The 12,535-nt window shown below is 34.6% G+C and overlaps 1 protein-coding gene across 1 annotated transcript in view; it reads left to right on the forward strand.

Moving 5' to 3' along the window:
* ANKRD31 (ankyrin repeat domain 31) overlaps window positions 1–12,535 on the forward strand; it is a 133,426-nt gene that overhangs the window by 54,005 nt on the left and 66,886 nt on the right. Inside the window, exons 12-16 of the mRNA XM_057698413.1 lie at window positions 1,203–1,347; window positions 4,180–4,232; window positions 5,197–6,712; window positions 7,219–7,389; window positions 9,225–9,362. Of these exons, the coding sequence (XP_057554396.1) occupies window positions 1,203–1,347; window positions 4,180–4,232; window positions 5,197–6,712; window positions 7,219–7,389; window positions 9,225–9,362 (2,023 nt within the window). The remainder of the gene's footprint in view (window positions 1–1,202; window positions 1,348–4,179; window positions 4,233–5,196; window positions 6,713–7,218; window positions 7,390–9,224; window positions 9,363–12,535) is intronic.

Below are 12,535 nucleotides of genomic sequence, written 5' to 3' on the forward strand. Positions count from 1 at the left end.
TTCCAGACATTAACGTGGAAATCTAGGCTTCTTTTAGTATAATTTTATTTAAAGCCTGTTCCTCACATCCTCCTTGATTGACATTCATTCTTTTATTAAACAACATTTATTAAACATATACTCTATGCCAGATACTGAAATAGACACTGGGAATATAAAAATGATTAAGACATGTATCTGTTGCAAAAACTTGGAAGCAACTTAAACATGCATCAGTAGGGTACTGGTTAAATAAATTATAGTACATTCAAAAGTAAACTATTACTCAGCTGCTAAAAGTTGAATCCATACAGATTTGGAACAGTCTTCAAAGTCTGTTGCAGGGTGGGGTGGGCAGGAAAGAAGCTAAGATACAGAGGAATGTATACAGTATATGACCACGTGTGTAAGAAAAAATATATACACATGTATGATACATACATATATACTTGTTGGACAAATACTTAGATGACTGGAGGACAAGGATAGAGGAGGGAAACTTATTTTTCATTGTCTGTTTCTCTGATTCTTCTGTATTTTGAACCATACTTATTAATCTCCTATTCAAAAATAATAATTTTAAAAGAAAAACAGAGTTCCACCCTCAAAAAACTTGGAGTACAGGAGAGACAGATATATAAGAAATAAGTATAATATAGAGCATATTGGACATAAAATATGTACATAAAAGAGGGAAGAGGTCATCTTTCTCTCCGGCATCAGTGGGTGGGGACGTCAGGGAGAGCTTCATAAAGGAGGTTGCTTGAGGAGCAGTAACAGAGTAAGGATTTACTGCTTTCTCCCTGACGCTGAGGAACAGCAGCAGCAGAACAGGTATATACAGAAGATATAACTATCTCCTAGAACCTGTTAAAACTACATTTACTACTACAGAATGTAATCCTAATTCCTGGTATATCTGCTAGCTCCATTTCACCAGCAATTGAACCACAGACATTTCTATCCCCCCTCTCTCCTTTCCTCCCTCTTCCTTGCTTCCTCTCTCTCTTTTTTTTTAAATAAGAGAAGGCGTATGTATATCAACAAATTATGATTCAGTAGCAGTTACATTAATTTTTGCTATTGGGTAATGATGTTACGGGTAAACCCAAACTCTGTATTGTTGAAAGAAATACTTGATGTTGCCTAGAGTTGTATGCTAGCACACATTTATAATGTACCTTCTGTCTGGGCTTCCTCACACAAACACATTCTTCCTCTAGGTGGCAGAGTTACTTCTTTTGAATGGAGCAGATCCTTTATTGAGAAATGACAACGGGAAGTGTGCTTTGGATGAAGCCAAAGCCTCATGTATGAAGCGTCTCCTTGAGAGATACGTTCCTAAACATAAAAAACATCTTACATCAGGTAAAATTAAACTGCCCCGTCGTATCTGTTCATCATGTCAGTAGAGAGTTATAGAAATCAAACTTAGAATTATAAAAATTAAATTGATTTTCCTTATAAATTTTGAGAAAATCCATCCCGTGGTGTCCTTGCTCCATTCCTTTAGTAAAGCACACTGACTTGTTTGCAAATGCACCAAATAGAACTCTAAAAGAACAAAGAAAGATAACATTAAATGTACTTTTCCCCAGGATATGTATTGCAAACAGTTAAGAAAACTTTTGTAAAGTTCTGGGGTTTTTCCCCATAATCCGTTGACTAAATAACATGAGGTGATATAATATATTTGGCTGTATCTTTTTCAATGAATATGGCCAGGATTGTTTACTTTCATTCCTTAAGGATATTTTCTTATGGCAATATTTTGCCCTGTCATTCGTCATTACACTGTTAAGTTGAACTATGAAAGAAACTTGACCTGCAGTTTCAAAAAGATTATGTAAGAATTTTTTATTTTTTTATTGAAGTATAATTGGTTTACCATGTTATATTAGTTTCTGGTGTACAATGTAGTGATTCAGTACTTTTATAGATTATACTCCATTTAAAGTTATTATAATATAAAGGTTATATTCCCTGGGCTGTATAATATATCCTTGTTGCTTATTTATTTTATACATAGTAGTTTGTATCTCTTAATTCCAAAACCCTATTTTGCCCCTCCCCCTTCCCTCTCCCCACTGGTAACCATTACTTTGTTCTCTGTATCTGTGAGTCTGTTTCTGTTTATACATTGGTTTGTTATACACATTGGTTTGTTTTATTTTTTTAGATTCTATATATAAGTGATAACATAGAGTATTTGTCTTTCTTTGACTTATTTTACCAAGAATAATACCCTCTAGGTCCATTCATGTTGTTGCAAATGGCAGAATTTTATTCTTTTTTGTGATTAATATTCCATTGTATGTATAATACTGCATCTTCTTTATCCATTTATCTGGTATGGACAGTTAGGTTGCTTCCATGTCTTGGCTATTATAAATAGTAGTGCTGCTGTGAACATTGGGGTGTGTGTATCTTTTTAAATTAGTGTTTTCATTTTCTTTGGATCCATATCCAGCAGTGGAATTGCAGGATCATATGGTAGTTCTGCTTTTAGTTGTTTTTGAGAAGCCTCCATCCTGTTTTCCATAGTGGCTGCACCAATTTACATTCCCACCAACAGTGTACAAGGGCTCCCTTTTCTACAAATCCTTAACAGCCTTTGTTATTTGTAGACTTTTTGATGATAGCCATTTTGACAGGTGTGAGGTAATATCTCATTGTGGTTTTAATTTGCATTTCTCTGATGGTTATCAGTGTTGAATATCTTTTCATGTGCCTGTTAGCCATCTGTGTATTTTCTTTGGAAAAAATGTCTATTCAGGTCTTCTGTCCACTTTTTTGATTGGATTTCTTTGATATTGGGTTGTATGAGCTTGTTTGCAATATTTTGGATATTAACCCCTTATTGGTTATATCTTTTGCAAATATTTTCTCCCATTCAGTAGGTCATCTTTTTGTTTTGTCAGTGATTTCCTTTGCTGTGCAAAAGCTTTTCAATTTTATTAGGTCCCATTTGTTTATTTTTTATTATGTTTCCCTTGCCTTAGGAAACAGATCCAAAACAATATTACTATGATTTATGTGAAAAACTGTTCTGCCTGTGTTCTCTTTTGGTAGTTTTATGATTTCTGTTCTTACATTTATGTCTTTAATCCATTTTGAGTTTATTTTCATACATGGTGTGAGAAAATGTTCTAATTTCATTCTTTTACATGTAGCTGTCCAGTTTTACGACTCATTGAAGGCACCATTTTTTGAAGAGGCTTTCTTTTCTCCATTGTATGTTTTTGCCTCTTTTGTCATAGATTAATTGATGATAGGTGTGTTGGTTTATTTCTGGACTCTCTATTCTGTTTCTTTGATGTATGTGTCTGTTTTTGTGCCATTACTGTGCTATTTTGATTACTGTAGTATTGTATAGTCTGAAGTAGGGAGCTCTGTTCATCTTTCTCTAGATTGCTTTGGCAGTCCAGGGTATTTTGTGGTTCCATACAAATTTTAGGATTATTTGTTCTAGTTCTGTGAAAAATGTTGTGGCTATTTTAATAGGGGTTGCATTAAATCTGTAGCTTGCTTTGGGTAGTATGGAAATTTTGACAATATTCTTCCAGTCCAAGGACACAGTATATCTTCCCTTTTCTTTGTATCATCTTCAGTTTCCTTCATCAGTGATTTATAGTCTTCAAAGTATAGGTCTTTAATCTCCTTGGTTAAGTTTATTCCTAGGTATTTTATTCTTTTTGATGATATAAATGTAAAAGGGATTTTTTTCTTGATTTCTCTTTCTGATAGTTCACTCTTAGTATATAGAAAAGCAACAGATTTGTGTATATTAATCATGTACCTTGCAACTTTATTAAGCAGATATAGTAGGAAATGATGGTAATACAATTAATTATGAAAGATTTTTTTGCCTTATAAAAGCTTACACACAGTTGCATATCTGAGTATAACTGTGGAGAATATAAAAATACTGAGTTCATTGCCCATCTTTAGCATTATTTTGTTGGGTCTGTTTTGCTTTTCCTACAGAAATGTTTTCAGCTCTCTCAAGATTAGTATTTGGTTTCTTATATATGTGGAAATTATAAATTATGGAATGTTATGTGCCAATTTTAATAGAAAGTGTTTGCATAATTTCACTTTTTCTACTTGTTTTTCTCATGGCAAAGGACTTGAGGTTTTAGAAGTCTGTAGTCTGACCACTGGAGGCTATTTTCTTTGATTTTCTGTTTTTGCTTTCAGCTCAAATGAATAGCACTGACCCTTCAGACGTAGAGGATGCACACCAGCACAAGGTATATCTCTGTTCATCAATAAACATTTTTATAGTGCACACCTGCTAGTTATTTTATAGATCATCAGAGAGGAAAGAAAGACTATTGAAGCATTCACCAGGAACAATGACTTCACCTTTGCTTTTAAGACACTTTGGAATAATTACATGAGAATCAGAAGGTTCTGGGCTGTTAGTTTGGGAAGCAATTGAGTAAATGTAGTGTATGTGGGCACACTAATGTATTGGTAGCCATTTCCATTTCCTTTCTCCTCTTCATGGAGCCATGAGGGTTATCAACCATGTCGAAGTTCCTCTGACCTGAGCACAGTATAAGAGTCAAAGGTGTCGATCCATCCCTTCAAACTTTACATAGTGGGCAGTTACTTTTCATCCGGTGCTTGGGTTGTGATGTGTGAGAGGAAGCACTGTCTGTGTTTTAATCTTGGCAGCCCACAGTAATCTTTCCATATAGGCCAACTTGGTTGCATTTCTGTCTTTTTGTTTTAAATCCCTTCTTCCACTGCTCTACCTGTGGGGTCTCACAGATCCCAGAGGAAGAAACTCTCTTAATTCTAGCTCTATCTATATGACAAATGGGAGAGGAGAGTGTTTCCAAAGCATTCTTGTAAAGATACCTTGTAAAGGATTATTTTAAAAGCCTATGAAAATTAGGTAGATTAAAATTTTTTATTATGTTTAGTAAGATTGATAGTGCTAGAACACTGGCAAAAAGAAATTAAAATGTGCAGGAGAAAGTAAAGATTGATACACATACTGAGTATGAGTTTATTACATTTGCCTTTCTTCTATTAGTCCACTTTTCTGAAATATGAATCAGGTTGTATATATCCCAGCAGGCCCTGTGGTTAGATCAAATTATAACATTGAATGGAATAACAATTTGCTTTATCTCCAATTTAGAATGAATTAAGTGTAGAATATAGCTCAGAAATTAAAGCTAACTATGTATTTTGTTTCTATAGAAACCAAAATTCAGTTCTAAAAATCATCGTGGGTTTGTTTGTGATGAAAATTACAACAGACAGAAGCCAGAACATGTAAAAGTCAACAAAGGAAACAAAGAGGGTTTATTTATAAATAAAGAAGATGTGTATGAACATTACCAGAAAGATTCTCAAAACATGAAATTTGGTAAACCCAAGCATAAACGATCAACGTTTAACCAAATATACTCTACAGGACTCAGAAAGGACAATCTCCAGAGTGTTGAGAATCCCAGCACAAATGTGTCTAAAGATAAAGGAAGAAGAAATACACGACATAAAAGGACTCAAGCAGAGGATGCAATCCAAGAAAGCAATCCAAAAAAGGCAATAACTGTCTCTTCTTCCAGAGGAATAAACAGATTGGTTACTCATCAGCAACATAACCTCCAAACCCTTGATGACCTTCCAGAAAAATCATGTAAACCTTTTAGCCCAGCTCTGTCAGGCCTGAAAAATGGCTTAGGTAGTGATTTTGAGGCTTGTCCAGTTCCCAAAAAGACACAAACCCAAATCCTGGATTTATCAGATAGTCAAGAAATAAAATTTGTGGAATTAGAATCCGCTGACCAAGCTGAAGCCGATTCTTTCTCAGAACTTTCTTTCCATAAAGAAACCAAATTACCGCTTGTTACTACAGATCAGCAGCCTCACACTCACCAAGAACAGCAGCACATGAGCCCTTATAAATCCCATGAAGACAGGAACTCAGGTCAAAAAGATGAGAGCCCTGATAAGTGGGAAAATTTTTCCCCAACCTTTATCAAGGAAAATTTTAATAATGATGTTGATGGTGATTCCTGTGCCGCTGAGGAGACTGTAACATCTAAAAAGGTGACAAGTTCTTCAGGTTGCAAAAACCACGATAATTATAAAGAGAATAAAACAAATAGAGAAGAAATGGATTTTCAACAGTGTTTACCTCCTCAAGACCATTTTTCACAGGAAAGTGAGTTAAAAGCAGGCAGCCTGACCATACCACCACAACAGGAAGCTATTAATTTTTCTAATTCAGATAATGTAATAGTGTCTGAACATGTTTCAAGTTATGAACAATGCATATGTAGAACTTCTTTTGATCACACACATAGCAGTCCTGAACATACTTCCCTGGCTTGTACAAGAACTCTCTCAACACGTGAAGTTTCAAAGTTGACTAGTCACATGGAGCTATTCGAGAGGCCTCAGGATTGTAGCCCCAGCATACCAACTCCTTTAATGAATCAAACAGATACACATATTGTGGAAAAGGTGAATAAGGATGGAGACACTAAAAGAAATTACACTGACAAAGGCCAAAAGACAAGTTCTTCAAATAGGCCTCTATCCAGAGTTGTTCATTCTCAAGTAACAGAAACAATTAAAGTTGAAAAAGGGAGACAAGAGAGCAAAACTATACATAATATAGACTTTCATTCCACTGACAATATCAATAAAGAATTGACCACCGTCTCACAGCTTATTCAAGAAGAGAAGGAAATTTCTCACAAGCCAGGTATTAGTAGTATTGCTAGATTTGTACACATTTCCTGTAGATTTACTTATTTCACAGAAATTTCCAACTGAATTTCACTCAACCTATCTCCAAACTGATAAGAATGAGGACATGTGGATCATAATTTGGAGATACTGTTAAGCAATGGTGTTTACTTTGAAAGAAGGTGCTGAATTGATATTGACAGAAGTTAATAAACAGTATTTCTGTGAGTTTTAATGTTTCTTTTTAATGTGGCACCTACTTAGTATTAAGAAACCTAACAACATTTTCACAGTGGGAAATTGTTAGTTCCGTTGATTTCAGTGATTCACAGTTGAAATTGCATCCAGAAAACTAATTTATGTTTGTTGTATGAAAACATTTTTAAAGGCCTCCATTCTTTTAAAATAAGCAGTCCAGCTAGGAACAGAAACTTGGAACAATTACCTGACTAGACTCTTTTTTAGTTGTGTAACCAGCGAGGAGAAGTACAACACTGACATTGCAAAATGTTTGTTTTTCAGGTGAGGAATTAATGAATAATGTCAATGGAGATGAAAGCACTATAGGAAATTGTGAGGAGAAAAAAGAAGAAACGGATTCAGAAATTCACATGCCTACTAACATCCAGGCACACAAAAAAGTTCAGAATTTCAGGAAAAGACAAAATTTCTTGAAAGCTACCTGCAGCCAAAGTTTGTATTCCTATATTTATATAGGGAAAGGTTTGTGTGATCAAGCCTAGCAGTCCACTCTCCTTAGAATTATACACTTTGATATTTACTGGTTTTTTTAGTCATGCACTAATGTATAAGATTATTTCAGGTATATTTGTCAGGTGGTTTTACCACTTGAGAATCTTTTAGTCTTCCAGGATATTGTTGTCATGTTTTTTGCCTATGAGTTCTAATTTGTTATGTTAGAGGAGATAAGATAAACAGGAGAGACAGCAAGCATGTTGAGTGGGGGCAGCACATCTGAATTGTGTCAGATCCCTTAGCTACTTCCACTGAGCCCTTTTAACATAAGGGAAATTAAAGAAGCAGAGCTACTAGTTTCTTTGTGTCAGATGCATGAACTGTGTGTGTTTAGCAACACGGATAGGTGACTGTTCTTTGATAGTTCTTGAAGCTAGTTCTGTGTGAACAATAGGCTGGACTACTTCAGGTTAAATGTTAAGCACTGAAAAGTTGATTTAGTAAGAAAAAGTTGATATAGTAAGAAGTAGGTGTATTAGGCATCCTCTTTGAACCTTCTCCCGTTGTCTGCCACTCATGTAAACTAAAACCCTTCTTATACATTCTTCCTGTAGAAGGTTGAATATTGGTCCCGAAAAACATATGTCCATGTCCTAATCCCTGGAATCTGTGATACTGTTTCATTTAAAGGGTGAATATTACCTTATTTAGGAAAAGAATCTTTGCAGATGTAGTTAAGGATCTTGAGATGAGGATTGTCCTGGATTTTCCAAATGGGACCCAAATCTTACAACAAAGTATCCTTATAAGAGAAAAATGTAGAGCGCTCTGAGACACACAGGAAAAGAGAAGATAATGTGAAGAGCCAGGCAAAGGAACAATGAGGCCAAAAGCCAAGGAAGCTAAGGAATGCTGGTATCCATAGAAGTTGGAGCAGGCAAGGAAGGATTCTTCCTCAGAGCTTCCAGAAAGAGTGCAGCCCTGCTGACACTTTGGTTTTGGGCTTCTGGTCTCCAGAACTGTGAGATAATATGTTTGTGTTTTGTTAAGCCACCCAGTTTGTGGTCATTTGTTACAGCTACCACGGAAAACTAATACATTTCTTTAGCAGCACTTAATCATATTTTAATGTAATTTTTTACGTGTCATTCCAGCAGACTGTAGACCACTTGGAGATAGGTGTCTTCTATTTTCTTTATATGACGTTACAAAAATCTTTTAGTACATCATTTTAGCATAGTTTGGGGGAAAAAAACTATTCACTGTTTTTAGTTCCAACTCAAGTCTTTCTAACTTGAGATGTAAGGAAAAGATTTTAAAATCTTCAGATAATGATATTGTACTGTATTTTCTATGAAAGAAAAATGAAATATCCAATAGGCCATAGTTTGGTTCTTGGCATCTTTTGTGATCAGAAACACACCCATTGAGATATGAGAACAGTTGTAGAAAGAGGATTTTTATAAAATCACAATTTGTTTTAAGAAAATTTTTATCCATTGTTAAAGGACTGCTGAGAGTGAAATGAGTGTAGAAATAAAGCAAGTTTTACTTGTTTTAATCAAGCACATGATAGCATGAGCAACTGCTAGAATGAATTTGAAGTAAAGTGCTCAGATGCCCTATCATTTCTTTACAAGTTATATTTTAAAATAGTAACAGCAATCTGAGGAAAAAAATAGTAACAGCAATGATATTATTAATGAGGTATGTTGCTGTGTAGTGCATCCTACTTAGGATGTTTTGAGGAAGTTGCTATGTATTTTCTAAAATCCTTCATAATAATCACCATTTGGCAGAAACGAATACTGTTTCGCTTGGCAAATTTACAGAAATGAAAACAGCTGGGATCAGTAAGAGGAATGCCAGAGGAAAAAGCCAGCTTCATGTGGCTGCCAGAAGAGGAAATTTGTCTCTGGTGAAAACTCTAATAGAATCTGGAGCAGATGTGAATCTAAAAGATAATGCAGGTTTGGATTTTGAATTGTAGTTGTCTTTATAATTTGAACTCACTGATATACACATTTCATCTACCCTTCCCCATTTTGTCCTTACTGATATATAGCTGCTCAGTTTGAAAATCTTTTTTATAATATGTTATTATTTAGTTGACTAGTAAGATTTATCTTGGTTCCCACCAAATGCTAAAATAAACTTCTCCTTTGAAACAGTTTTTAACTTACGTTTGGGAGTGTTCAGAGGGAGCATACAGGATGAAGAGTAAAATAACCTTGATTTAGGCCTATTCCTTGGAGGGCTTAATATCATTACCTAACTTGGTAGAGAATTCCAAATTTTCCCATTTCCCTGTCCCTTCTTTTCTTTCCTTATCTCTTAATACTGTTCCTGTTTTCTCCCATGTCTTGTTTTTATCTTAAACCTCCATTTTTAAATTGATCTTTGTAATATTTTTCTCAAGCACAAAAGAAACTTGTGTAAGGAATTCCAAAGGGAAAAAACTCAGATTGATTGATCAAATATCATTTTAAAGAGAAATGTGATAATAGAAGATATAAATAGGAAGGTCAGATGATCTTACTCTATTTTAATATCTGACTTGAAGCCATTTGACATGATTAGTATTTACTCTGGTCCCATTGTATCTTATGTTCTGTGAGTCTTTAGGCACTTGTATCTGTAGGTATTTTTGATGTGATTAATTTGTTTAAAAAAATGAAGCATAGACATATTTACACTACCAGCTGTAAAATAGATAGCTGGTGGGAAGTTGCTGTATAACAAAAGGAGGTCAATTTCATGGGAGATGCCTTGGAGGGCCAGGATGGGGAGGGTGGGGAGGAGTCACGGGAGGGAGGGGATATGGGGATATTTGTGTAGATGCAGCTGATTCACAAAAAAAAAAAAAATGAAGCTTACTTTTTTATTGAGGTATAGTTGATTTATAATATTACGTTAGTTTCAGGTGTACAACATAGTGATTCAGAATTGATAGATTATATTCCACTTAGTTATTATAAAATATTGGCTATGTTCCCTGTGTTGTACAATATATCCTTGTAGCTTATTTACTTTATACATAGTAGTTTGTACCTTTTAATCCCTTACCCCTATCTTCCCCTCCCCCCTTCCCTCTCCCCACTGGTAACCACTAGTTTATTGTCTACATCTGTGAATCTGTTTCTTTTTTGTTGTATTTGCTTGTTTCTTTATTTTTTAGATTCCACATGTAAGTTATAATAGAGAGTATCTTTCTCTGTCTGACTTATTTCACTAAGCATAATACCCTCCAGGTCAATCCATGTTTTTACACAAGGCAAAATTTCATTCTTTTTATGCTCAAATAGTATTCATTGCATATATATATATATATATATATATATATATATATACACCATATCTTTTTTATCCATTCATCTGTTGATGGACATTTAGGTTGCTTATATGTCTTGGCTACTGTAAATAATGTTGATGTGAACATTGGGGTGTTTGTATCTTTTTGAATTAGTGTTTTTATTTTCTTCAGATATATATTCAGCAGTGGAATTGCTGGATCATATGATAGTTCTATTTTTAGTTTTTTGAGAAACCTCCGTACTGTTTTCTACAGTTGCTGCACTAATTTACATGCCCAACAGTGTACAAGGGCTCCCTTTTTTACACATCCTCACCAAGATTTGTTATTTGTGTTCTTTATGATGATAATCATTCTAACAGGAATGGAGTAATATCTCATAGTGGCTTTGATTGGCATTTTTTTTTTTTTTTTGATGATTAGCAATGTTGAGCATCTTTTCATGTGCCTGTTGGCCATCTGTATCTCTTCTTTGGAAAAATATCTATTCAGGCCTTCTGCCCATTTTTTGAGTGGCATGTTTCTTTTTTTGATACTGAATTGTGTGAGCTGTTTATATACTTTGGATATTAACCCCTTATTTGTCATATCATTAGCAAATGTTTTCTCCCACTCAGTAGATTTTCTTTTCGTTTTGTTGATGGTTTCCTTTGCTGTGCAAAAGCTTTTAAGTTTAACTAGGTCCCATTTGTTTATTTTTTATTTTGTTTCCTTTGCCATAGGAGACAGGTCCAAAACAATGTTACTATGATTTATGTCAAAGAGTATTCTGTGTTTTCTTCTAGGAGTTTTATGGTTTCCCATCTTACATTTCATTCTTTAGTCCATTTTGAGTTTATATTTGTACATGGTATAAGAAATGTTCTAATTTCATTATTTTACATGTAGTTGTTCAGTTTTCCCAGCAGCACTTATTGAAGAAACTATTGTTTATTCTTGCCTCCTTTGTCATAGATTAGCTGACATAAGTGTGTGGATTTATTTCTGGGTTCTCTATCCTGTTCCTTTGTTCAGTGTGTCTGTTTTTGTGCCAGTATGAGGCTGTTTTGATTACTGTAGCTTTGTAGTATAGTCTGAAGCCAGGGAGTGTGATTCCTCCAGCTCTATTCTTCTTTCTCAAGATTGTTTTGGCTATTTGAAGTCTTTTATGCTACAAGTTTTTAAATTATTTTTTCTAGTTCTGTGAAAAATGCCATTGGTATTATGATAGGAATTGCATTGAATCTGTAGATTGCCTTGGGTAGTATGGTCATTTTAACAATATTAATTCTTCTAACCCATGAACATGGTATTTGTATCATCTTCAGTTTTTTTTTCATCACTGTCTTATGATTTTCTGAGTACAGGTCTTTTACCTCTTTAGGTAGGTGAATCCCTAGGTATTTTATTCTTTTTGATGAAACTGAAAATGAGAAAACTCCTTAATTTTGCTTTCTGATAATTTGTTGTTAGTGTATAGAAATACAACAGATTTCTGTATCTTGTATTCTGCACCTTCACTGAATTTATTGATGAGCTCTAGTAGTTTTTTGGTGGTGTCTTTAGGATTTTTCTATGTATAATATCATGTCATCTGCAAAGAGTGACACATTTACTATTTCTTTTCCATTTTGGATTCCTTTCATTTCTTTTTTCTTGTCTCATTGGTGTGGCTAGGCCTTCTAAGACTGTGTTGAATACAAGTGGTGAGAGTGGGCATCCTTTTTTGTTCCTGATATTAGAGGAAATGCTTCCAGCTTTTCACACTGAACATGATTTTAGCTGTGGGCTTATCATATATGGTCTTTATGATGTTGAAGTATGTTCCCCTATACCTGCTTTGTGGAGAGT

This window comes from Hippopotamus amphibius, chromosome 1, assembly GCF_030028045.1.
Source record: "Hippopotamus amphibius kiboko isolate mHipAmp2 chromosome 1, mHipAmp2.hap2, whole genome shotgun sequence".
Taxonomy (NCBI): domain Eukaryota; kingdom Metazoa; phylum Chordata; class Mammalia; order Artiodactyla; family Hippopotamidae; genus Hippopotamus; species Hippopotamus amphibius.